Raw genomic sequence first — 27,970 nt, 5'->3', positions numbered from 1 at the left:
CATTTTTCACAGTTGCAGATTTAAAAAAAAAATGTATTTTGTTGTTTGATATAATACTTTCCTTTGATGGAATGAATACTTTAAAAACTATAGGGTCTATTGAAAAAAAATTTGATTGTGGTTATTACTCACCCAAGTCAATAAGAAATGTAAACAAAAAAAATTGTTCCATTGCTCTTTTCTTAGTGTGGACCTTAAAGGGTTAAAATTTCAAGTTATGGCCTTGTAACTCAAACTCCAAAGTGAGACAATAACTTGAAATTTCAAGTTAATAAATTGAAAAATTCAGAGAAAGATCATACTGGATAAGGCATTGCACTTTAAGTCACAGAAAATTAAATATACAAAACAAGTTCACAAAAAATAAAGAAAAAGATATTATAAATATCTCAAAATCAAGGTCTCTATCATGAAAACTGCTCATAAAACTGACAGTAACAGATGAGCAGTGGCATGTGAAATAATTTCTTTTTATTATTTTAGAATGTATATAGTGGATGCGTTCATATAATGTGGTACTGAAGTTCCCCTGCTTTATTTATTTCTTAATAAATGATTAAATTTGGAGTCATTTTTTAGAAGATCTAATTATGACGCTGACATTTTTCGAATGTAAATCAAACGTAACTAAAACGGAAGTTTGTTTCCGCCACTGAATTACTAAATAAACAAACTTCAGGGTTGTACTGTTTAAACTAAATACATTTCTAAAACGATGTTACTAAAAATACTACAGAATGTGTTCAATGGAAAAAAAAAAAGCTAAAATAAAGTTAAATGATGACCTGAAGCATAAAGCCAAATTCGTTAAGACACCGGGTTGTTACGGGTTAATTCAAACACTCTCAGATCACGTGCGCACATCACATGACCTACCTCGTCAGAGCTTGTCAGGTCTTTTCCGTATCTCCCTCTGCTTTCCTATCTCTTAACTTCAACCGTATTTCCTCCAGTTTATTTTGCTTGACATTTCATGTGGCAGCGGGTCTTATTGTGTGTTGCTCGAACACAGGACTGCGCTGCATGTTTGTTAACCTGCGTCTTGAATAAAATTTCGCTCCATTCAGAAACGACCCGAAGAGCCACAGCTAGCCTCTGGTAGCACGCTAGCAGCTGTTCAGTTTTGGGGATAATAGCGTCGCTGTGAGGCAGCCAACCAGGCACAAAGGTGAGAGGGAAGCAGCTGAGTGTTTGACTTCTGACTTGGACTCTGTGGTGTTATTTGCACAGCGTGACAGCGATGTGAGAAAAACTGAATTAACGTCGAGTCTTTTACGCTTTAGCTAGCATGGTGTTAAAAGGAAAAAGATGACTCGTACTGCCGTACACACGCTTACTTGCATCTTGATGATTGTCCTTAAAAGAATTACAGAGCATGTTAAAGTTTGGGTTTTTAAAATCCAGAGTTTTTATACTGCTTCCCAAAACATCACCAAGGAGCATGCACACACTACATCTCTTATGTGGGGGTGTATTTGTGCTGACACTGTCAGCACAAATAGAACTTATTTTATTGTTTATGAGTCCATCAGAAGAAGCAGCATAGTAAAAGGCTTGCATGTCAGGTGTACAAAAGCTGTCATGAAGCTGACTAATCTAATGTAAGCCAGCATGCTTACAGTTCTTACAATTGCAATGTGAAAGAATGTGTAAGGGAAAAAATGCTGAAATTGATGGATTTTACATTTACATTCCACTTTATTTCAGGGAATAGTCCTAACTTCGTGTGTTCTTCATTTCTTAGGGCAGGTTCTATGACATACGACCATCAACCCCGATCAGAGGATGTACCCGCCTTCCAGAAAGGACTTCATCTCTCTGACACTCAGTGACCCACACAGTCAGAACTACAACAATGGCAAACACCGAAGGCAGTCCTGCTGGAGAGTGAGTAGTCCTGTAATTTGATATACAGAGCTCGGCTGACGAATGAACGTGAAGTTTCTTAAAGATTTTAGAAACATGAAACAGGAATGCACGTATAATTATCTAAAACGGTGCCACCTAAAGAGGATTTTTAGGGCATAGGACTAGGAGTGACTTGGAGGCTGGAGTCGGCACTAAAAACTGGAATCAGAGGGTTAGAAAAGATAGTAAAGGCAAATAGCTAAAAATGTCAAAGTGGTTGAACTAGGCTTAAAAACACACACACACACACACACACACACACACACACACACACACACACACACACACACACACACACATATCCAAAGGGAAAAGGAGAACCAGGTGCTGATAGTACACTGCAGAAAGTCTCAGACTGTCTTAGCGACATACATTGCTGGATGTCTCTGAACTTTCTCAAACTAAATCATGACAAAACCGACATTAATTAATCTTCGGTAAGCAGGACTCTATTAGTCTCATAAGAAACAATTTGGGCCCATTATCAGCTAATGTACATCCCCATGTAAAAAATCTTGGTTTCATTTTTGATTCCACTCTCAAGCTGGACAAGCAAATGAATTCAGTTGTTTGTGGCAGTTTTTTCCAACTCAGGAGCATTTCTAAACTCAAAAATATCCTGTCATCTAAAGACCTGGAAACTGTTATCCATGCTTTCATATCGTCACGTCTTGACTATTGTAACTCTCTCTATTTAGGCATTTGTCACTCAAGCCTGCAACTTGTTCAAAATGCAGCCACAAGGCTCCTGACGGGTACTAGAAAGAGAGAGAATATTACCCCAGTACTCGCATCTCTACGTTGACTACCAGTTAAACATAGAATCGATTTTAAGGTTTTACTATTTGTTTTTAAAGCTCTCCATGTTTTGGCTCCAGGTTACATTTCAAATTCAAATTTTATTTGTCACACACACACAACCATACACAGTATGACATGGGGGTGAAATGCTTGTAGCTGTGCAATGCCCGACCATTAAATGAAGTTAACTTAGAAATTTACAGTAAAAAATGTGCAAATAGCAGAAAGAGATTATAAAGATTATAAATAATAGGAAATGTGTGGTGGTGCGTGTGGTGATGTGATGTGTGTCCAGTCTTATAGTGATGTGTGTGGGAGAGTCCAGTCCTACACCTGGTTCAGGCCCCGAATAGCCTGGGGGAAGAAGCTCCTCCTCATTCTCTCTGTTTTGGCCTTAAGGGAGCGGAAGCGCTTCCCAGACCTCAACAGTGAGAAGAGTCCATTGTTGGGATGGGAGAGGTCCATCATAATCTTCCTAGCTTTGGACTTGCACCGCTTGGTGTAGATGGACAGCAGGTCAGGGAGCTCTGCGTTTGGCTGAGCGCACCACTCTTTGCAGATCTTGTCTGTCCTGCTTGGTGCTGTTCCCAAACCAGATGCAGATGTTTGCCGTCAGGACGCTCTCGATGGTGAGGAGTAGAAGTTCTTGAGCACCTTCAGTGGCAGATGGAAGTCTCTAAGTCTTCTGAGGAAGAAGAGACGCTGACGGGCTTTCTTAACCAGGGTGTTGATGTGACAGGACCATAACAGGTCCTGAGTGATGTGGACACCCAGGTATCGGAAACTGTCCACTCTCTCCACTGGCGTGCCACTGATGATGAGGGGTTTGTAATTCCTCGCCTGCTTTGTAGTGAAGTCCACGATCAGCTCCTTAGTCTTGCTGATGTTTAGGAGGAGGTTATTCTCCTGGCACCAGGTCTCCAGGTTCCTAATCTCCTCCAGGTAGGCCGTCTCGATGTTGTCGGAGATCAGGCCCACAACAGCAGTGTCGTCAGCAAACTTGACAATGGAGGTGGTGTCGGATGTGGCTACACAGTCATAAGTGTACAGTGAGTACAGCAGGGGGCTTAAAACACAGCCCTGAGGCACTCCAGTGCTGAGTGAGATGGAGGGGGAGACTTGTTTTCCCACCCTCACTGATTGGGGTCTGTCTGTGAGGAAGTTGAGGATCCACTGACACAGTGATGAGCTGAGTCCTAGATCCGTCAACTTGGTGAAAAGCTTAGAGGGAATTATTGTGTTGAATGCTGAACTGTAGTCCACGAACAGCATCCTAACATAATTCCCTCTGCCAGTGTCCAGGTGACTCAGGGATGTGTGGAGCAGGTGAGATATGGCATCGTCTGTGGAACGATTAGTCCGGTAAGCAAACTGAAGTGAGTCGATGGTGGCAGGAAGTGAACAATTTCAGATCTTCTTAGCCTGCACTTACCCACTCGATCTCTGCGCTCCTCCAGTCAGATGGTTTTATCAGTTCCACGCTCCCAGCTCAAATCTAGAGGTGACAGGGCTTTCTCCATTGCTGCCCCGAGACTCTGGAATAGTCTTCCCCTCTTCATAAAATCCTCTTCATCCTTGAAGTCTTTAAATCGAATCTCAAGACCTACTTATTTTCCAAGGCTTTCGGATCTCTTTGATATCTTTTTTTTTATTCTGTCTATTTGGTCTCTTATCTTATTGGATGATGTTGTATGTGTATATACGTTATGTTCACATATGTGTGCTTGTGTGAATGTGTACAGTTTTGTAGATGTATGTGCATATTTGCATGTACATTATATGCTATATACTCTTACATGTCTTACAATTCTTTTTAAAATGTTTTCTTTCTATTTAAATTCTTTTATTATATTATCCCTCTGTTCAGCACTTTGGCCGACACTTGATGTCTTTTAAATGTGCTATATAAATAAAGATGACTTGACTTTCAAACTAAAATGATGAAGCTGAGACATGTACAGTGATTTGTCAATCAGGAACAGATTGGAAATTGTTAAATATACATCGAGTTAAAGAAGCTACACAGGTTAGTTGGTTGTGCTGGCAACAACACGTCAGGCCACACGCTTAAAAGAAATATCAGTATATGGAAATAATTTATTTGTGCTTTGATAACTAAAGTGTTCAGTAATCCTTTTAAGTGTTTGTGAATCATGTTTTGTGACTAGAGTTACAATACCAGCTTTTAATAGTTCAAAGCACTTTAGAGTTTTAGGACTAGTGTGTTAGACAGCAGTACACACCGTCATCATCATCAAAACGCCAAACAAGTAAACCTTTTATGTGAACTAGTGCAGTGCCCTTTCAGGTAGAGTTGAGTTCAGGCCATGTTGTTTTTTGTAGCCTCAATTTTCTCCTAAATGCATCAAACGCAGGCAGTCATTTTGTAAAGAGGGCAGATGTAATGATACTTGATGGCTGTGTGCTGTTTTGTGTATGTGTGATATTGTGCAGAATCACTTATCTAAACAACATAAGTAATGATCTCCCAGAAAACTACAGACTCAAGATAAAGAAAATAATAATGGTAACCTAAAAAATAATTTAAATAAAGAATATAAATAGAAACATAAACCAAAAGTATTGATGTGTTTTCTTGGCCTGTGGGGTGTACTACAAAGGAAGTTTAACAGATCTGGGCTTTCCTTGCTTTAACTGATTTAACAAAACCTAAAACCCCATTCGATAATTTGCTCCGTTAATTTGGGTTTTCAGCTTCAGGGTCTGTGTGTGCACACATAAAAGTCAATCTGTCATACATCATGTGACACTTCTGACGCACAAAAAGATCCCTGCGAATGCCGCCTCCTCCAATCACAGACGTTAACGAATGATGATGATAAAATGCATCACAATCTACAGAGAACATAACAGTAAACAATAAACTTAGATTAATAGTATTTTCTGGAGCTTCTTGTGATTTGACAGCAATTAAAAAAACATTTTAATTCAAGTTAATGGTTTTATTTCTGAATATGCTCTTGGCACTGCTGCTTACTTACAAGTTGATGGCTGTAAGTTCTCAGACTTTAACGGTTTAAAGGTTACTGTCTCATAGCTTAATAAAGGAGACGTGGTTTAGCTTGTTGGCAGATCAAAGTGAAACTGACTTTACTGACTGAACAGATATTCATAGCATGCGTTCTATGTTCTAGTGAATGGCATTTGGTGACTACAGGCAAATAACCACTAGCTACATGAAGTGGGCAGGGCATGAGATTAGTTTCTGGTGAATCACTGAACTACCAGTGTGCATGCAGGATTAAGCTGGTTGATGTATGGTAGTAGTAAAAACTTTAGGGGGTTACCGAGGCAACCGGCACCTGGAACATTTGGACATTTGGAGTGAACTTCAAAACAATGTGCAGTGAGTGAATCGCTTCCAGTGTGGGAATCTGATGCACAGTTTACACCGCTGCAACTTTGCAGGTTCATTCATCATATTAGCAAGGTAGATGGCTTAACAGATTGGCAAACACAAAATGTATTTGCCCTGCAGATAATCTGTAAACCTACTGCACTTAAAACATGTAAATAAATGATTTGGCTAAAAGGCGGCCAGATAATTCTTAAACCAAAATTCTGAACATAACTTGCTCCGACCAGGTTATATGTTCATCATAAGTTGCCCCAATAATTTAGCCTGGTAAAAAGAAAGAGAACCACTTGTGTGATGCATAAAACTCAGACTTTAAGATCCAGATAGATTGCCAAGTCGTTAATCTTGCTTTGTAGGAACCACAAATGCTGAGCCTATTGCACGCAGATAATCACAAAGCTAGGAAATGAGACACGGGTGGAATAAGGAGAAAAGATGAAGACAAGAAGTCGCAGGCAATACACAAAGCCCAGTTATTAAAATAAAAGGGGCGTTAGAAACAAGGAAGGACAGGGAACTAAGATTTAGGCAAACCAGAGGGAGATGACAACAAGGAAACAATTGGAATACTGGGAAAATATGAACGTGGAAACACAAGAATGAATGTTAGTAAAATACAAACGGCGATTAAAAGACAACAAATACACAGTCCCACTAGTGGAGCAAGCAGCAGCCAGTGGAGGGAAAACACTGGTAGCTGACATCAGCTTTGAACCAAAGTATGAGAAATGCTCATCCAAATTAACTTGAATGCTACACCGCACTTACTCTGGTAAACAGCTTTTAAATTTGAAGTTGAACGGATGTAGATATGTGTTTTGTTATTTGTGTTCCTGTTACTGGGTGGGAACGTGTTTGATAAACTGAGTGAGCGAAACACCATTAACAAACTTGTATCAAATATTGACATAAAGCAGTTGTGTTCATTCACTTGGAGCATTTTCTGTGATGCTGTGATATATATAATACAACCAGAGGTGGTAATGAGTTGCTCTGTTCTTCAGCTGTAAGCATTAGACTATTTGGTTACAAGTCTGACTGGATTGATTATCTCTGTTTTTATGACCTGTTTTTGTAACAAATCGATTCCCAGGGCTTCAGTTTTCCTTTCTTACGCCTCCTTTGTTGTGGAGCAGCCTGAACTTTAAACCTCTTCAGATAAAAGCATCCCCTGAGCACATAATGTGTCCGATCACTCCAGCGAGATCAAATAGATATTGGTCCCATCACTTTGTCTCTTTTGTCTCCCAGAACATTTTCTTTAATCTTGTTTTCTTTACATTCAATTTCTTTAATCTTGTTTTCTTTACTTTTGCTCTCATCCTTGTGTGTTTAATCTGTGAGGGTCCTCATCTTCTTTGTCAAGTTTAGTACTCGCAAGGATATTATGCTGTGCATATTCAGTGTCTCAATACTCTTCTTTGCTCTTCCTCAGGGGGGTTGACAGTCACAGTGCTGCTTTGCTAAAAGGTTTCTTTCAACCTTGTACAACTTGTCCTACAACCTTCTCACAATGAGACTGCCTTGGTTCTTAGTGAATTAATGGATGACATCCATTTCTCAGCTTTAAATAGAAAAGCTGTGAATCAGATGTTGTTCGTTAAGCACTACTTTGTTTCCTCTGCAGGTTGATACAAGCTCAGGAATATCACATCCTGTTTGTGATGTATTTTATCTCACACTCATAGGACAAACAAACCATGCAGGCAGAACAGGAGACCAGAACAGTAGCTAGGACATGGTGTCCTGGGTGGAAAGTGGTGCTTTTTCTTTTTAAAGAGGTAAAGTCATTTGCTGCTAAGAAATTGTAGTCCTCATGCTCCTCAGATGGCTCCATTTCCCAAGTAGCAAATTTGTTCTTCCAGCTTCAGTGTCTTCATGTTCTTTTAAGTTGTAAGGTGGAAGCAACAGTACACGCCAGTCGAGAGAGGCTGAATTGTGCAGATAAACAATGATAACGGTTTTCAGTATGTAGCTGCTTTGTAGTTAGGTCCATAAGTTTTTAGACAATGACACATCGCAGTTTATTTTAATTCAAACAGCTGAAGTGCAGGATTTCAACTTGAATTCAAGATATTTCACTGTTTAAATCTCTGCAGAAAAATGGCTGTAATTAAATTTCTTGCCGTCAGCAAAATATTTACATTCAAATGACGTGGTTTCATGGTTTGGTAACAAGAATGCCAAAATTTTCTCTGACTGTTTGAGTTGTTGTTTTGACTTGAAGGTTGTGTTCATGTGAATTTTCTGATTACTCTAACAGCACATAAGTGTAGCTGTTGCCTACAGTTGGAGCTTCTCCTCTTGACATAATCGGGGCATAATTACCATCAAATCACTTTTAAACACAATGGTTGTGGCATAATCGGTGCTGCATTTGCATATAAAACACTCGCTCAAAGACAGAGTTAAAAGCAACAGAAGGTTTCTAACCCATTTCCCTCACACTCTGCACTGTTGCTCTCCTGAGGCACAGAGACAAGTCCTAATTTAAATTGTCAAATTTACACCAAAACACCAAAGATGGTGGTAGAAGTATCACTTCCAGAGGAAATCAAGAAACTGTATTTTAAAACAAAATTTGGGGGCAATGCCAACAAATGTGTCACACTTCAAAATAAATAAAGAAATGAATAATAATCAAATTGTCACCATTGATTCGATATAAAATAAGCTATAAGATAAGCTATGCTTCATTTGTCTTAAAAGTTGGAAATTACTGTTACAGTAGCCAAACTGTATAAATATATAAATAAATATAATATTTTTATATTGTTATTTGTTGTAACTTCTGCTGCACTTTGGCCTGGTCGCTCTTTGAAAAGAGATTTTAAACTCAATTAGACTTTTACCTGGATAAATAAAGGAAAATTAATGAAATAAAATAGAATGACTCAATAAAATGCATTACTGAAAAATTGTCCCTGATGGTGGAAGCCATTGACACTGTTTCCTCCTGTTTTTTTGTTTGTTTTGTGTGTTTTCCCACTAGTTTTCCATTTAGCTAGGTTTTGTGTCACATGAGGCGAAACCTGGAACCTGAAGAAGATCTGATGTGTTTAAAGTGTTCCTTCAATTTTTTGCTGTATATAATTTCAATATGAAAACCCCCCCCAAATATATCTCAGTCATTTAAAAACTATGCAAAAGAAAGGAACACACACACACACACACACTCTATTAAAATTGCAACAAAAACAAAACTGGATATAATACAAAAATAATACAAAAACAGCTTCACAGAATTAAAAGTAAAATAGCTCTGGAAGAAAATTTTTAATTTAAATAAGACTTCAAAATAACTATCCAGAAGCATTTCAAGATGACTGCTGACAAATTGAACCCTTGAGATCCATATACACTCATAGGAATCTGCAAATGCAAATGATTTTTCCCAACAAATCTGCTTCATTTTAAACAGTGTTCGACTTGGCCTCAACATTCAGTTCTCCAATCAATGTCCGCTTTTATTTTGCCATAATGCACAGAATCAATTTTGCATTCAGTTTTTAACAGCCTTAGTTGCTGTTATTGAATGCTATAAAAAGGATTGTGATAATCTGGTAAAAGAAATTCTACAGATGCCCAGATCATAAGCAAAAATGCTTCTGTAATAAACGCTGTGTGATTACTTTCCTTCACTTTTTAACTGCACGGTTGGCTCTCGTAAATGGAATTAATTTTGTCCTCTGAACTGGAAAGGCAAATGACTGCTCTTATCGACTAATCTGTAATGTTTTAGTTCAGCAGTATGTCATCTGACATTTCTTCTATAAAACCTGTTCTTAAAGAAGCAGGGACTGTCGACTTGTACCTGTGGATCGTCAAATTTAATGACAGTTTATGGTTCCTGAGAAAACCGTTCTCTGCAAATCATGTTCCTCTGAGGAGCTCAATGCTTGCTTCTCACACTGCACAAGGGACTTCAATAAGTGCTCTGCCCTTGTTTCAATCATAGTGGGTGTTTTTCCTACATTTCTAAAAGCACACGTAACAGGTGGGAAGCAGTGAATTTCATACTTTTCCTCCTCTCTCTCTGCAGATGAGGTCATTGAATGACTGGCTTTTGTTCATTGTGTTATATGAACTTTGAGAAGGGTAGGGTAGTTTAACATCAATCTCCTGCTATTAGAGCACTGAATTAAATTTTCTCAGAAAAAAGCTTAAGAGGGTACAAAAAGCCATAAATTGCATTTACAGAGGTCTTAAATTTATTCCCCGGTTTGCTGGAGGGGTATCTCATTGCAGACTGTCAGGAACGGATTTTGCGCTGATTTTATAGTTGTACATGAATTTGGAATTGGTCAATCCATCCATTTAAGCTATGTTATGTAAAGGTGTTAATTCATGCTTAATAATGCTTTCTTTTTTAATGTATGTTAAACTGGTTCATCCTCTAATTGAAAAGAGCCGTTTTAGCTCCCTTCCTTTTAGCCAGTTTTCTTCTGATTGGTTGCCCCTCGTAAATAGAAGTTTTAAATGGCACGTGGGTCTGTGCTGTAGACCTTATGTGAAACTCTGGCTGTATTTAAGATGACAGTTTGTCATGGTAAGAGAAAATAAGGGAAAATGATAGGTCTCCTTTGAGAACTGGTTGTGTGTGACAAATATGTAAGAGACTAAGAAATCTGGTAGGGAACAAGTCATGGCACTATAGGTGTGTAAATGAGCATAATGGTTGTCTGTCTCCATATGATGAACGATTGATCTGCTCAGGATGAATCCTGCCTCTCTTCCAGTGTTGCCACAATAGGATTCCATTTCTATGAATGTTTTTATCCCATAGGTTTGGAGCATTTGACTCCAGCACTATAGAAGTGCAACTTATTCTGTGTTTGAAAAGTGAAGTGCCTTGAATCTGCATTCTTCCTGATGACCAGTAGGGGGCGTCTCTTTTCAAAAAGATCTCTAGTTGGATGGAAATTAAAAGGAAAATGACAGTAACAGTTGAAGGCTCTTGTCTGTGAGCTTAGTAAACACTTTCTGGGTGAGTTTATGGCCTTAGTCGCTAGTTGTAGGTTAATGCAACATGGTGTTTTTGTAAATTTTGGTTTCCATTACAGTTCAAAGGGGGAGGATGCACAGGGATTTACCATGTTATCGACAAGTAGCAGTGAGCCTTGGTTTCTCAGTTTTCCCCTACCCTTGCTTATCACATCGAGTTTCAACACAACAACATGTTGCCATCAGAAATGTTCAACTTGAGGCTTCACAACTAAACTTAAGTAACCAATTTGTGATGTCATGGAAGTATCAGCCATATTTTATGTACGGTCTGTTCTCTGACTGCAGATCTGAACGTCACAGTTTGGCCAAAAAGTATAAAACTGAATCATGAGTCTCCTGGTGATTTCAAACACTGCTTTCAGTGCACAATTTTTGGACTGTTAGGCTGAACAGAATATCCTCATTATGTTGAAATGAAAATGCCTCCTGAGGCCATGGCTCATACAATGGTTCAATGCTTTCATGATGTTGCACAGGTGTTAATTAGAGCAGAGTGGTGCCAGGGTGCCTGTTGCCTTCTCTCCTCAGAGACGCTGGTTTTCTCACTCCCTCTGCTTTGCAGGGTTTAGCTGGTTAGATGAGAAATTTGAAAATGTACTTGCACCAAGCGGAAAGAGATGTGGAGTTTATACAGGGTAAGAAGACTATCATGCCTCCTTCTTTTACGCTCCTACTTTTTTTTTTTTTTTTTTTTTGGAAAAGGAGCCTAAACAGATTTGTTGGGGAGAAATTACAACCTCCTTTGAGACATCTGTGATTGAAATTCAGAGCTGTTAGACGTGTTCCAGTTTAGCTAGCACTGTTTATCTGCCCACAGAAATGGAAGCAGCTGTCTCGGCTCCAGCGAAGCCTCATCCTGTTCCTGCTGGCTCTGCTGCTCATATTGGGACTGCTCTCCTACAGCAGCATCACAGAACATTGGAGAGGTAAACACTTCCCTCTCCATGCTAAGCTAACATCACATACACAGAGACAAAAGTCTGTTATTAATTTTAATGGTCTTACTTTTTATGTAGCTAAATGGTTATTTGGATTGGGTGTTTGCCATGTTTACAGTGATTAAAAAAATTACAACTCCAGGACACAGTGATCATAGTTTATAATTAAAATATTTAGCAATAGCTCTACAATGTAGTTTACTGGGCTACCATCATGACGGCCTTCTTTTCTTATGTGTGCATGTGCTTGTGTAGGTTTGTCTGACCAGGAGGACTGGCTGGAGTTGAATGACAGAGAATTAAAGGCCATTCCTCCAGGTGTGAAGCCAGTGTTGGGTCAGGCTGCAGGTAAAGCTCCAGATCCGGTGGGGGGACCTCATTTGCAGCTAACTGTTGTTCCAGATGCTGCAGGAGAAGCCAGAGGACCAAATATCCCCATATTGGTTAAGCCTCCAGTTAAGGTTAGAGTTGTATTTGTACTTCTTTATTTTGGAAGCATCAGTTAAAACTGCGGTAGGTAAAAATAAATAAATAAATAAAACAAACAAACAAAACAACAAAAAAAACCTGAAAAGAATATGGGGAAATTAAAAAAAACAAAACAGGTCTTCATGCCTGAGGTATTCAGTGCTGGCTTTCAGCTTTTGAAACTTGGCGTTTGAACCTTGCTCTGGTCTAAAAACACCTGTGGATGTCTCTTGGATATCTAGTAACACTTACCCAGCTTTAACACTTGTAATATTTTTTTTTTTCTTTGTAGAATTATTTTTTTTCTGTGTAATTATTGTTTATTGTGCTTACTCATTTATGACCTCTATAAGCCCTTTCTCGCTGATTTCATAATCCCAATTTTCTGTTTCAGTAAATATTTAATGCAATGTGATGTTTAATTTGAAAATTGTGGTGCTTTTTTTATAGTTAAATGGACTATAAAGCAGGGTGTTCTTGTTGCTATTCTATGAGCATGCAGTGTGCTTAGTTTCTCAGATCCTTTTCTCATTCCGTATCAAAACACCAAAATGCTCCTCTTCAAAATTAGGGTTTGGCTATATACATCTGTTGTGTATTATACAGGTCCTTCTCAAAAAATTTGCATATTGTGATAAAGTTCATTATTTTCTGTAATGTACTGATAAACATTAGACTTTCATATATTTTAGATTCATTACACACAACTGAAGTAGTTCAAGCCTTGCTCATGAAAACCCAAAATTCCTATCTCAAAAAATTAGCATATCATGAAAAAGTTCTCTAAACAAGCTATTAACCTAATCATCTGAATCAACGAATAAACACCTGCAAAAGATTCCCGAGGCTTTTAAAAACTCCCAGCCTGGTTCATTACTAGGGATGGGTACATAAACGGTAGTAACCAGACCGAAAAGCAGCGCACATTTCGGTGCTTTATTTCGGTGCTTTTTTTTCCTGAGCTGTGATACACTTCTAGCCAATCATTTTACGTTTCCGAGGATAGTAGGCGGGTCCAGGTACGTACGTTCTTTTAGAGCAGTGCTACAGATTAAAAATGTCCAAGGCGAAGCGGTCAAAAGTCTGGCTGTACTTCACAGCAAAATATGCAAACTCAGCAGCCTGCAACAAGTGCTTTAAGCTGATACTGTGATACTGTCAAAGGAGGAAACACCTCAAATCCGATGAAACACCTGGCGACGCATAGCGTTTTTTTTAAAAGCCCAGAAATGCGCCGTATTTGATAGCTTGTTGCGAGACCTCACACCAAGCACATCTACTGCGGGTGGGTTGCCTGTTATGCAACATCCCCCAAAAACACGACGAGGAGAGTCCTGGCCCCTAGCCCTGCCAGTGTAGCAGAAATGATGACGGGTGATGATGGCAGCAGCAGCCGTTCTTCTCTGCGTGTGAAGCTTAATGTTGTTCATGTGTAATTTACGTTGAGTAGGCTAACCACGTTATTACATTAAGGCAGGTAAGGTGAACTAGCAAACATCATCATAGCTACATGCGGCTGTCTTCTTGTTTGATGGCAGATACTCCCTTCACCCTGGCTAAAAAGGCTAAAATGACCAAAGAAAAAGTGGAAAACAGTTAAACATGAGAGGTTTTGGACAAAGTTTGTTTTTTTCCATTGTTTAAGCACTGCTTCCAGCCAAGAGTGATACCATATATGCCCCATAGCTGCAGAAAAGGCTAACATTGTTATCTTTTTACAAAAAACAGCTGAACATGAGAGGTTTTTGGACCAATTTTGTGTTCTCCATTCTTTAAGCACCGGTTTGAGCACCGTTTAAGCATCGGCACCGTTTCAAAAGTACCGATTTGGCACCGGTATCGGATAAAACCTAAACGATACCCATCCCTATTCATTACTCAAAACCGCAATCATGGGTAAGACTGCCTACCTGACTGCTGCCCAGAAGGCCATCATTGACACCCTCAAGCAAGAGGGTAAGACACAGAAAGAAATTTCTGAACGAATAGGCTGTTCCCAGAGTGCTGTATCAAGGCACCTCAGTGGGAAGTCTGTGGGAAGGAAAAAGTGTGGCAGAAAACGCTGCACAACTAGAAGAGGTGACCAGACCCTGAGGAAGATTGTGGAGAAGGACCGATTCCAGACCTTGGGGGACCTGCGGAAGCAGTGGACTGAGTCTGGAGTAGAAACATCCAGAGCCACCGTGTACAGGCGTGACCTGGGAAATGGGCTACAGGGGCCGCATTCCCAGGTCAAGCCACTTTTGAACCAGAAACAGCAGCAAAAGCACGTGACCTGGGCTACAGAGAAGCAGCACTGGACTGTTGCTCAGTGGTCCAAAGTACTTTTTTCAGATGAAAGCAACTTCTGCATGTCATTCGGAAATCAAGGTGCCAGAGTGTGGAGGAAGATTGGGGAGAGGGAAATGCCAAAATGCCTGAAGTCCAGTGTCAAGTACCCACAGTCAGTGATGGTCTGGGGTGCCATGTCAGCTGCTGGTGTTGGTCACTGTGTTTTATCAAGGGCAGGGTCAATGCAGCTAGCTATCAGGAGATTTTGGAGCACTTCATGCTTCCATCTGCTGAAAAGCTTTATGGAGATGAAGATTTCATTTTTCAGCACGACCTGGCACCTGCTCACAGTGCCAAAACCACTGGTAAATGGTTTACTGACCATGGTATTACTGTGCTCAATTGGCCTGCCCACTCTCCTGACCTGAACCCCATTGAGAATCTGTGGAATATTGTGAAGAGAAAGTTAAGAGACGCAAGACCCAATACTCTGGATGAGCTTAAGGCCGCTATCGAAGCATCCTGGGCCTCCATAACACCTCAGCAGTGCCACAGGCTGATTGCCTCCATGCCACGCCGCATTGAAACAGTCATTTTCTGCAAAAGGATTCCCAAGTACCGATATATGCACAGTGCACAGATATATGCACAGTTATGCACTCAATACCAAGTAGTGAGTGCATAACTGAACATAATTATTTGAAGGTTGACTTTTTTTGTATTAAAAACACTTTTCTTTTATTGGTTGGATGAAATATGCTAATTTTTTGAGATGGGAATTTTGGGTTTTCATGAGCTGTATGCCAAAATCATCAATATTAAAACAATAAAAGGCTTGAACTACTTCAGTTGTGTGTAATGAATCTAAAATATACGAAAGTCTAATGTTTATCAGTACATTACAGAAAATAATGAACTTTATCACAATATGCTAATTTTTTTGAGAAGGACCTGTACAACCTGTGACCCACATCAGACCTTTTCCATGATATTTTTATATTTTCCTTTGTGTTTTTAGCTCTAGCAATGTGTGTTTTCACAGAAAAAGATATTTGCAAACAAAAGAGGTCCACCAAGCCTACAGAGAGATGCAAATGTTTCAGACACGGTCGGCAGGGAGAAGCAAGAGCAGGTGGTTCAAGAGGACGAAGGTGAAGAGGAGGAAAAACAAAAGAAGATTGTCAGGTGATAAAAGATTGTAGTCAAACATTTTTTTTTTTTTGCTGGATGGAGGCAGTGACACATGCTTCAGTAGATATATCAGAGAGACCGATATAAATAATTCAGGTATAAGATGTTTACTTTTAATACACAGCTGGAGAGGAGCAATGATTGAAGCTGACCAGGCTACAGAACCTCCACCCTCAGCCAATGAGAAAGAGGCAGCAGTGCCCCCAGCACCTGCCAACCCAGCTGGCACTGTCCCACTAGAAGGTCAGCACTGCTTGCTGTAATTCTAAGCAAACCTTTCTTGCTTTCAGGGTGCACTGAGAAGGTTTAAAAATTTCCCCTCAAACAGATTCTTTAACATAGCTTTGGCCAGTTCTACTATTATATGCTCTTTATAGCTCAGCATTTCTTTTTGACTTAAAGTTGAATGTTTCCAACTCACACCATGAAGACCTGCTGTGCTCAAAGCATCAACACATGACACAGAATTTCTACTTCATTTCTACTCTTTCTACTCCAAATAATAAGAATAAGAAGTATGCTGTTCAAAGAGCTTCCAGCAGGAGACACAGATGTAAGTTTACGCTTTAATTATTCATTGTTATTCCTTTGCTTGTAGTTTCACCTGAAACTAGAGTGCGACTGGAGGCAGTGTGCGATGCCTTCAGACATGCTTGGAAAGGCTACAAGGACTACGCCTGGGGTCACGATGAACTCAAGCCCATCTCCAAATCTTTTGGTGAATGGTTTGGACTGGGTCTGACGCTGATTGATGCTTTGGACACCATGTGGATTATGGGCCTAAAAGAAGGTATTATTTATATTATTACTTGTTTTAGGTTTTTTTTTTTTGTTTGTTTGTTTTGGCTTTTGGGTTTGACGTTTTTTGGGGGGCTTGACATCATTGAAATTGTCTCTAAACTGATACCAAACGCGATATCCGTGTAGGATATTGCACAAAATTATTGTTATTTGTTATTTATGCTAAAACCATGAAATTGTGCTTATACTTGAACATATGACACCCCCCCCCCCAATTAACAAGACTAGTTTGAAATAAAATAATTGCTGATTTTACTTTGACTAACCAAAAATTTCTCTATGCAAGAAAAAAAATCCACCAAGGAGATGTAGAGGTCCATCGTTGTAGCAGCTGCTAGCCTTCAAGCATAATTAGAGACATTACTTGTTGCTTGCATCACCCATCCATGGTCCATGAATAGTAATGTGGCAGGAGGAGTATGATCTATAATAATAATAATAATAATAATAATAATAATAATAATAATAATGATAGCAATAAAACAAATTTTGAAAACTGACTTTTTTCACGGAGTAATCTTCACCCTGTCAGACCAGCTAAGTCTCGTCTGACAGGGTTGGGTGTGCTCTGTAACTACACCACTCGATTGTGTTACTTGAAGTAAAACTCGGCCATACAGATGTACAGACTTTTTTTTTTTTTGTGTCCTGTATCTCTTTATCACACTGTTGTAATTTATCTTTCTTGGCACAGAATTTGCAGAAGCAAAGACCTGGGTGGAGAAAGATCTGTCCTTTAACAAGAATGTGGATGTGAATTTATTTGAAACAACCATACGTATCCTGGGGGGGCTGCTGAGCACTTACCATCTAACAGGAGACCAGCTTTTCTTGGAAAAAGCTGTAAGTTGTCCTATAACAAAAATCGTCTCGCTTGTTACGTGAATTAGGGCTGTGAAATAAATTGAACCCATTAGAACATGCATGTACCATTTCTATAAACTAGAGTATAGTGTTTATAAGGTTAATCTTATTTTTTTTCTATATTTATAATTTATGTTTATCTAGTAAAATTGATCATCACAATGGTTTGCTGTACTTAGAATTCATCAGCTTCATTTTTTTCAAATAAATTCAATAATGCTTTAATCTTAGAACACGTACGTGGTGACTTCCTCTTTAATTCAGTCTCTTCTCTACACTTAAAGAAAGACATTGGCTCCAGATTGATGCCTGCCTTCAAAACACCTTCAAAGATTCCCTTCTCAGATGTCAACATTGGAAAGGGAACAGCACATCCTCCCAGATGGACATCAGACAGTACGCTCGCTGAAGTCACAAGCATTCAGCTGGAATTCAGAGAGCTGAGCCGCCTCACTCAGGACCCACAGTATCAGGTTAGGACACCACAAAGCTCTGCACTACAGTAAAATGTATTGTAATCTGTATTTTTGAGATGGAGTGACAAACAATTAATGTGGTAAGATGATGTGTTTCAGTTCAGTTAAAATCTGACGTTGTGTACCCATCACTCGTTCTCTGGGGATTGAAGTGACAAGCATAAATTTATGCCTAAAGAAGTTCAGCCCGGTCTGACATGAACTTAAATAGTTTCTGTCACATCCAGAGACAGACATGTGTGCCAGCTTTTGATGAGCCTTAAAGTGCAAAAAATGAAACATGAACCAAAACATGAGCAGTAAGTGAACAGAGGCTGTTGGTTTCATGTCATCTCATTAGTCCCATTCCTCGCTTTTGTCTCTCCAGGAGGCTGTGAATGAGGTAATGACGCTGGTCCACAAACTGCCCGGCAAACATGACGGACTGGTGCCCATGTTCATCAATACCAACAACGGCCAGTTCACCCACAAAGGAGTCTTCACACTTGGTGCCCGGGCAGACAGCTACTATGAATACCTGCTCAAACAGTGGATTCAGGGAGGCAAAACAGAAGACAAGTGAGTACAGCTTTTCAGTTTGCCATTGTTTTTCCATGATTCTGTGGGAAAGTGCCAGACTGCTAAAGCTTCAACTGCAGAACTAAAAAATGTAATAAACCTTCATCAGTCTATGTGTGTCTCACCTAAGATGAACTGTACTCGATCCTTTTGTTTTCCGTGTAGTATTTAAAAGGTATAAGGGCCTTAAAGATCAAAAGGGTGTGTCTAACAGATGAACAGGAAGTGTTGCAATGTAATAAACTTGAGATTTACAAGCAGTTTGCTAACTAATCTTAGAAAGATGTTGATTGTCCTCGTTTTCAGTCAGACTCATAGCTAGGATATACAAGATTCCTAAAAAAAACCCATCAAAAAACAAAAACATCAAGAAACACAAATTTCCACAACATGTTTTGAAGAGCAAAATATTTTGAACACATGCAGAAATCTTGCTGAGCTTTTAAAGTACAGTTTGACTTTAACTCATTTGTGAATGGATACCACATGCTCTGAATAGATTTGTGATGTCAAGATCAAAGCTCTTGGGTGGCAGCAGACAGTCTGTTGCTGAACTTCTTGTTCTTCTCGCCTTTGTGACTCTGGCTTTATATTTTGGTTTTGTCATGATCAGTTGAGATTTTTGAACTGTGTTTTATGTTGGCAACAAAAGTTAGTGCACTTTATCAAGTGAGTATTACAGTGTCCCAAACCACATTACTGCAGACTGACTAATCATATGATAATGTCTGTTATGTATAGAGATGGCACGATACCACTTTGTTATGACCGATACGATATCATAAATTTGGATATGTGCTGATACCGATATGAATCCAATATAGTGGGTTTTTTTAATCAATAAAATGTTTTTTTAATATCTTGCTGCATTTTGTATAAGTTCATACTCAAGTTTAAATAAACAACAACACTAAAGCTATTCTGTTATACCTGTATGTAAAAAATACACTGCACCCAAAATATTTCATAGTTCAGCAATACTGATCAATCTAATAAACTTAAACCTACTCCATTCTTCCTATTCTGGTATTTTAAAGAGTACTTAGCAGAAATCTTAAGCAACCTAACTAATAGGGTTCCAACTCCCAGCAAAAAAAAAAAAAAAAAAAGGGAACCACCCCCAACCTCCACCTCATGATGCTTAATCGACATAATCAACTTTGTAATCAACTGCTCTGCCACCTGTAGCTCAGGTGGCAGAGCAGGTCAGCCACTAATCAGAAGGTCGGTGGTTCGATCCCAGGATGCCTCCTGGCTGCATGCCAAATATCCTTGGGCAAGATACTAACCCCATGTTTGCCTACTGGTGGTGGTCAGAGGGCCCGGTGGCGCAAGTGTCCGGCAGCCTTGCCTCTGTCAGTGCGCCCCAGGGCAGCTGTGGCTACAATGTAGCTTGCCTTCACCAGTGTGTGAATGTGTGAATGACTGATTGTAGTGTAAAGCACTTTGGGGTCCTTAGGGACTAGTAAAGCGCTATACAAATACAGGCCATTTAATTTGATGCAGTGTGGGGAAAAAAATGCACAGAAATAAAATATTTTTTTAAATAATTAAATAGATTCAACATCTTCCTTCAACAGAACTGCAGACTGCACAGATGGTACCTTCCCAAAGGAAAAAGTAATATAGCTTACTAGGGCATATTAGACTTAACAGTTACTATATACAGTAATGGACTTTGGTTGTAAGATTCAGATAATTATTGATTAAAAGCTAGACATTTTAAATGAGAATAAGAAAGAAAAGTATTTCTTTGTGCCCCCTTTTCCCCGTTCATGCCCTATCGGCCCCCCTGGCTAAACTTTGCTAGATCCGCCCCTGCACAGTTACCAGCCGTCAGCTGCATAGAAAAGGATCCTGGTGTAGAAAGTAATACTAAATAAATTCTAACAACAGCTTATCAAGCTTAAACGTGCTGCTGTTGTTCAGCCGCTGGTTTCCTCTTTCTGGCGCAAAGTGGGCAATAAACAAACAAGAGAGACGGACTCGCGAGTCGCGACAGAAAAGCCGATCAGCTGATCATTAACCAGTTTCAGATTGAAGTAGCAGCAAGAAGAGGCAGTCGCTCCAGGTATCGGTTGTTAAGCTTAACGCGGGAATGCTTTACAAACATTCAGAGATGAACTTACACACTTGCTTTACTTCTCTCTGGGATAACTTTCTCAGAGATGAAATGCTGGTTTGGTAGCAGGCTTCAAAAACACACAGCCGCTCTATCACGTGAGCACACTGCTCCGACGTGCTACGGTTATGAGCCGAGTTACGCCGTGTCGCAAGTTTTGTGAGGTGCTTTTTTTTTTTATATATTTAATGTATCGGATTACATTTTTTTTTTATTTCTCTCCGATATCCGATCCAGTAATTTACGTCAATATCGGACCGATACCGATACGTAATATCGGATCGGTCCATCTCTAGTTATGTATGTTGCTAATTTTCCTCTTTATGTGTATGCTTTGTTCAGTCTGTTGGAGGACTACCTTGAGGCCATAGAGGGAGTGAAAAAACACCTGGTGAGACAGACGGGACCCAGCAAGTTGACCTTTGTCGGAGAGTTGTCCCACAACCGCTTCAATCCTAAGATGGTAGAGATACTTATTCAGAGTCATTGACAAGATAAGGTGGTCTTGAATCCAATGCACTTGTTTGTTCGGGGTTATTTTTTATAATGCCATCGTCAGTCAACCATAGACAAACTGCCTTGTTAAATCAATCACCCGTTGTGCTTGAGCTAAATCTGTATCAATAAAAAGTCCCATGACACTCATTAGCTGGTCGATTTTTGGCTATCATTAATCTATCATTGTTTCTCAGCCTCTTCTTTGTGGACTGTATCTCTCACTCTGCAGGATCACCTGGTATGTTTCCTGCCAGGGACTCTTGCTCTTGGGGCCCACAACGGCCTCCCAGGGGATCATATGGATCTGGCTGTGCAGCTGATGGAGACCTGTCACCAGATGTACAAGCAGATGGAGACTGGACTGAGCCCAGAGATCGCACACTTCAGCCTGCAGGCCAGTGATGGGAGTGATGTTATTGTGAAGGTGAGACTCAACTTATTGATCATCCATCCATCCATCCATCCATCTTCATCCGCTTTATCCGAGGCCGGGTCGCGGGGGCAGCAGCCTAAGTAAAGAGGCCCAGACCTCCCTCTCCCCAGCCACCTCCTCCAGCTTATCCGGGGGAACACCAAGGCGTTCCCAGGCCAGCCGAGAGATATAATCTCTCCAGCGTGTCCTGGGTCTGCCCCAGGGCCTCCTCCCAGTGGGACATGCCTGGAACACCTCACCCAGGAGGCGCCCAGGGGGCATCCTTGTCAGATGCCCGAACCACCTCAGCTGGCTCCTTTCGATGTGGAGCAGCAGCTGCTCTACTCTGAGCCCCTCCCGGATGGCTGAACTTCTCACCCTGTCTCTAAGGGAGAGGCCAGCCACCCTTCGGAGGAAGCTCATTTCTGCCGCTTGTATCCGCGATCTCGTTCTTTCGGTCACTACCCACAGCTCGTGGCCATAGGTGAGGGAGGGACGTAGATCGACCGGTAAATTGAGAGCTTCGCTTTTACACTCAGCTCCCTCTTCACCACGACGGACCGGTGCAGCGTCCGCATCACTGCAGCTGCAGCCCCAATCCGTCTGTCGATCTCCGGCTCCCTTCTCCCTTCTTATTGATCATCTTATGTCTTATTTTACTATTATTGTTAAATGTATTATTACATTAATCACATGTAGAAGTGTCTTTTGGTTTTTGTATTCCCTAATTTTCAGTGTGGCTTGTATGTAATTATTACTTACTGTTACTGTATGGAGGTGTGTCCCACCAGAGTGGGAATGCTTAAATGTGGTATGGAGATGTAGGGCACTATGCTATGATATCTGGTTGCTGGATCTCGCTGACTGATGTTTACCTAGTAGACCAAAAGCAATCAAACACTTCCTCCAAGCATTATTTTTCATGTTAATCTTGTAGTTTATGTAGGCTGGATACTCAGAGAACAGCTGTATTTACTCTCTTGTAGTCCAGCACAGACACAAGCAGCTAAGAAGCGGCTGCTAGTGAGTGTAGATTTTGACCTCCCCTTCACCCCCTGTGATCGTGCAGCTGGGAAAAAGTGATGTTGACCAGCACAAAGGTTTTGCTTGGTGAACATTTTAGAACTCTCTACAACCACATATGATTTAAACCAGCGGCCCCCAACCCCCGGGACTCGTACCGGTCCGTGAGTCATTTGGTACCGGGCCGTGAGAGTTGAGGCTCAGGTGTGAAATGTATGGTTTTCAGGGGTTTTATCGGTTTTCAGCGTTATTTTGTCATCGTTTTTATCGTTAACTCGGTTTTCCTGAGTCTTTTCACGTGTGTTATGAATAAATCTTTTTTCGGTACACGTACTAGTTTTATTTTGTTGTATTTATCTGCAACACCTTGAAGGCCGGTCTGTGAAAATATTGTCGGGCATAAACCGGTCGGTGGCGCAAAAAAGGTTGGGGACCGCTGATTTAAACGTCTTTATTTATTTGAATTTATAGATCTGCATTGCGAAACAGTCTTTGTTATTTCTTTGTATTAAAAGCACAATATTTAACGAGCTGCAATAACCGAGAGTAAAGCACACCCACTGAGAGTTCTTGACCCTTTTGAGGGAAATTTTAATCAGTGAGTTTATGTTTGTTGTCAAAGTCATGACTGTACCCTCCTTAACCCTCCTCAAAGCTCATTTCATTTTTCATTAACAGCTTGTAGGTTTATATGGTTACTGTTCTCTGCTCTGCCACTTCTATGAATATTAAAATACGGTTCTGAAACATTTCAGGAGCTCATTTAAATTCTGTTATAAAAACTAAGGAAGGCGTTTGAAATTCTCAAGGATTTTACACATTGTGTGAGTGTGCACCTGACGTTTCTGGACACAAGTTGCTTTTAGACATGATTTTGACATTAAACACGCTCAGTCTAGGTATTTTGTGTAGGTACTATAAGGTAGAAAGTAGTATAATAATACAGAGAAGCTTGGGGTTTACAGAGTCGGACTTCATTGCTGTCCAGATGTCTGTTGTGCAGTCACTGAGTTTTGATCCTCCCTGCTCTTAGCTTGTATTTAATCTTAACTGTAGCCTTGCTGCTCTTATAAGATGTCATCAAAATGGTATTTTTCATTTTCTGTGGGACTGACTGGTTGTATTAAGGGTCAAGCTGAAACACTGATCTTTATGTCATCTTTTTTGTTGTTGTTTTTATTGTACAATGTTCTGACAACTTCTCCTGTACACTTCAGCCTGCAGACAGACACAACCTGCTGAGACCAGAAACTGTGGAAAGTCTCTTCTACATGTACAGATTCACCAAAGATGCCAAGTACAGAGACTGGGGATGGGACATGCTGCAGAGTTTCAATAAGTACACAAAGGTACAGACAGCTGAATATGGATCATATTATGCGTTTTCATTACTAGCCAGTAAATGAATCTGATTTTTTGGGGGGGGTAAATTTGTACTTTGAACATTGGCTTTAATCATTTAAAAGTCCAGTCCAGTTGCAGTTTTTGATCATAAAAGAAAATGATTAGGTTCACACACTTATTTCAACTTACAAAAATAAAAAGTAAAGCAGTGCAGACTGATTACTGATGGAGAAAAGAAAAGACCACAGTTCAATGTCTCCCTCTCTTGTGGCTTCACAGTGCATGCATGGAAAGCTGATTGTTTTTCATGTGTAAAACTTTGGGCAGCATTGGAAAAGTTTAATTTGCATTATGATATATTTTCTGCTTCCCAATGGGGAAATTAACTTTCTGATTAGGTGCCTCTATTGTTGCAGGTCTCTGGTGGTGGCTACACATCCATTAACAATGTCCGCGACCCACTTAGCACCGGGCCCCGGGACAAGATGGAGAGTTTCTTCTTGGGAGAGACATTGAAGTACTTCTATCTGCTCTTCTCTGATGACATGGAGCTTCTCAGTCTAGACAAGTATGTCTTTAACACAGAAGCTCATCCTCTCCCCATATGGCCCTCTCCACCTAAGTGAATACACTGGAGACATCAGTGAAAATCAGGCCCGTGGAGTCAGGTGCATCTCTAAGTCTCCGTCCAAGCTGAACTGCTGTGTGAAAGCAGATCTGTGCTGTCTGCCTGATATGTAAAGGAGTTTAATTTGTTTTGGGGGGTTTTGTTAATTTTTCCTAAGGAAAAGGTTAGTGACAGAGCTGGTCTCTAATGTAAAAAAAACAACAACAACTTTTTAAAACTCAGATCAAGCTACCGGGAACACTTTTATTTAGTACTTGGGTGACTGAGAATCTTCTTGTTTGTTCATTTTTGCTATGTGAGTTCAAAAACTCTCATTAGTCCTACATGTTGAGGAGTCCTGGCTGTTTAGGTGTCTGTTGACTCTCATGCTTGAAGGGCAGTGATTGAAATGTTTTGAGCACGTTCAGCTGAATTTTATATTTAAACGTTTGGCTCTAGTGTGTGAGTGTGGTGTGACGCATAGTTATCTTTACACTGGCACTTATTCACATATAAAAATGACACAAGTCAAAAACCCCTCAGGATTTTGTTACTCCGTGTGGCCCTATACCCCTGTGTGTGGGAGCTATGGGCTACTGCAGCACACAGGGGATCAGTTCCAGGTCACAAGTCAGTGCCTAGCTGCAGAGGAAATCAGAGCTTTCCTAATACTGAACATTTATGTCTTTGATTTAAAAAAAAGTCTTCAAGTAAAATAATAGGACAAATACCGATTTTTACACCCTCATGCTGTGCAGCTTCCAGCTGTTGACCTCTGTTACTTTTCATTGCTCTTTTTTGTTTTTTGTCTTCTTCTATATCACTTTTACACTTTTTAGCTGTGATTTACATGATTCTGCAAAATAAAGAGTTAAATGACTTAAATTCCTGAACAGCCATATCTGTGTTTGTAAAGAAAAATGTGGCTGTTGTTTACGATCTTTACCTTTTTTGTGTAGCATTAAAGCAGTCGTGGTTCTTTAGGTGTTACCTGTGTGCCAGTAAACTGGCTCTACAGATGTAATAACGATGTAATAAGTCTTGAATAATAATCTTGGCACAAGAAGCTTTGCAGTCTTTGTTCTGTCAGAGTACGTGTTTGATCAAACTTTGATTGAATGCACTTACTAAAATGCAATACTGTAACCACCACTCATTTGAGCTTCTTGTGTACTTTACAAAAAAAAGGTGTCATCAATGACCTGCAATTAGATCATGGAGTCATGGCCTGGAATATAATCCCCCCCCCCCCCATTAATAAATAAATACACAAAGTGTCAATTGCCCCCCCTTGAAGCTATGTTAGCAGATCAGCCAGTATTTGGCAGGAAGTTTAATGCTTACTGTATATTTAAGCACTTTATGTTTCAAAGTGAAGATGCTAAACTGTTTGATAGAGAACCCCTATTAGTAAGCCCTTGGCCACAGGGGGAAGGAAGAACTCACTTTTTTTGAGAAGGGGAGATGGACACAAGCGGGCTTAGGGAGATGCAGTCATTTATTATTATTATTATTATTATTATTATTATAGATATATTATTGTGATATTGAATATATTTGCACTTGCAGTGCTTAACAAATTTATTAGCCTGTCACAAAAAGAAGAAAACACAAATATTTAAGAAATCGTTGAAAAGCTTGAACAAAATTCTTATTTTTATACCCAAATCTGAGCTGGCAAACTGGACTTGAAGGAAGTCAGAATTTAAGCATAATGTTCAATCACATAATCTATTTTTTGTGTTCAGTAATGCAAATAAATGGAATTTGGCTTCTTAAATTAATATATATAAATATATACGTATATATTTGCATTTGCAGCATTAAAAACATATTGGTTAAAAGGCATAAAAAATGACTAATTACCAATGTGGGTAATTTAGGGAAGCTGTGGAATAAACACTCAGTGATTGTTTAATAGACTTGTTAAGCACAATATATTCCATAAAGGGAAATTTCTATGGTTGCCATACAGTTTTAAGCTGGTAGTCACTTTAAGTTTAGATGCAAACAAACCTACTAACATTATCATTCCAGTATCCAGTATTTGGCCCTGATATCATTTTTCTCTGTAAATTAGATTTGGAAACAAGGAGGTCATGTTATATTCAAGGGCTAGAGCACTTGGATTCAATAAAACATCATACTGTTTCTGTATGGAGTACCAGTACAACACATTCTTGTACTGCAATGTTTTGGCTGGTGAGTTTCTAATGCGACAAATTCTCGTTATAAGAGGAAGCAGGTATTCTCTTCATTACAGCGGTGGCGCTCACCTGCAACCTCTGCAAACAGCTCTGTATCAGATGATCAGGAGCTCATTGTTTGGTTGTTTTTATCTAGAAATGTGTTCCTTTTTAGTTCTGTTCTGTTATCAGCTAAAGTAAAAGCCACTCCATCAGATATGCTTTATTTCCCTTGACTAAACATTTTGTAAATCTGTATTTTTCAGTGCCATTCTGAGCTTCATGTGGGCCAGAAAACAAAGGCATTACTCTACTTGTATTTGGACCACCTTCCCCTAGTTTAGTACTGTGTAGGCTGAAATTGTGGCTTATGGGTTTGAGAGTTTAATTAACAAATTTGTGCTGGGTTCAATAGGCGACAGCGTATCTCCCTCAACTCTGGATTCAAAAGTCTTTCATTCAGGATATTTGTTCACAAAGCCAAATGTCACAGCCAGATTTTGCAGACTTCCCTCAGAGGCAAAACTGGCTGAAACTGACTCAAATCAATCTGCTTTCATGGTCACTTTAAATTTGTTCCGTTTTGGTACCACAGCAGTCGTGGAGATTCTTGTAAGACCCATGTAAATTGGCAATGATGTATTTATAGAAAGTCTTTAAGAGTTTCTGAAGCCCATGCTGCATTGCCACCGAAATACATTCTTTATGAATGCAAATGACTTCCTACTATCTCCTGACGTCTTCCCTGGGACTCTGTCAAATACTCAAGTTTTATGGTGGAAATAGACGGAGATACTAGTCTGACAAAAAGCTTGCAGGAAAAAAAAATCTGTCCACAATTCACAAGAATCACTACTCCAAGAATATTGGTCATATTTTAGTGAAACTTGCACACCATGAAACCAGACTGAGGGCATATTGGTCATTTAATGACCACTTTTAAATTTTTACACGAATCACTACTCCTAGAGTATTGGTCAGATTTTAGTGAAAGTATATTAATTTGTCCTGGGTATGATTGTTTGCCAGTTTCCTTGACCTTTTAATTTCTCAAAAGTTTGTGCAATGTAGTTTTTATTCTGTACTCTGAACATTAAAATAAATTATGATTTGTGA

At 39.7% G+C, this 27,970-nt stretch overlaps 1 protein-coding gene across 1 annotated transcript; it reads left to right on the top strand.

Moving 5' to 3' along the window:
• Window positions 1-855: 855 nt before the first annotated feature.
• man1b1a (mannosidase, alpha, class 1B, member 1a) lies at window positions 856-27,970 on the top strand. The gene is made up of 14 exons (XM_082541599.1): window positions 856-1,168; window positions 1,745-1,887; window positions 11,913-12,021; window positions 12,289-12,494; window positions 15,815-15,957; window positions 16,088-16,206; window positions 16,562-16,753; window positions 17,459-17,607; window positions 17,913-18,101; window positions 18,472-18,662; window positions 21,127-21,247; window positions 21,512-21,706; window positions 23,935-24,066; window positions 24,478-27,970. The coding sequence occupies exons 2-14, from the start codon at window positions 1,786-1,788 to the stop codon at window positions 24,685-24,687; spliced, it is 2,058 nt and encodes a 685-aa protein (XP_082397725.1). The 5' UTR covers window positions 856-1,168; window positions 1,745-1,785; the 3' UTR covers window positions 24,688-27,970.

This window comes from Aulonocara stuartgranti (assembly GCF_965226115.1).
Source record: "Aulonocara stuartgranti genome assembly, chromosome: 7".
In the NCBI taxonomy this organism is placed as follows: Eukaryota; Metazoa; Chordata; class Actinopteri; order Cichliformes; family Cichlidae; genus Aulonocara; species Aulonocara stuartgranti.
Note: the sequence above shows the minus strand (reverse complement) of the source record. Positions and strands in the feature narration are given on the sequence as shown.

Coding starts and splice junctions, on each gene's coding strand:
- man1b1a (XM_082541599.1), top strand. CDS start 1,786: ATGTACCCGCCTTCCAGAAAGGACTTCATCTCTCTGACACTCAGTGAC. Junction 17,608..17,912: donor AGCTTTTCTTGGAAAAAGCT/GTAAGTTGTCCT, acceptor CTACACTTAAAG/AAAGACATTGGCTCCAGATT. Junction 18,102..18,471: donor CTCAGGACCCACAGTATCAG/GTTAGGACACCA, acceptor TTGTCTCTCCAG/GAGGCTGTGAATGAGGTAAT.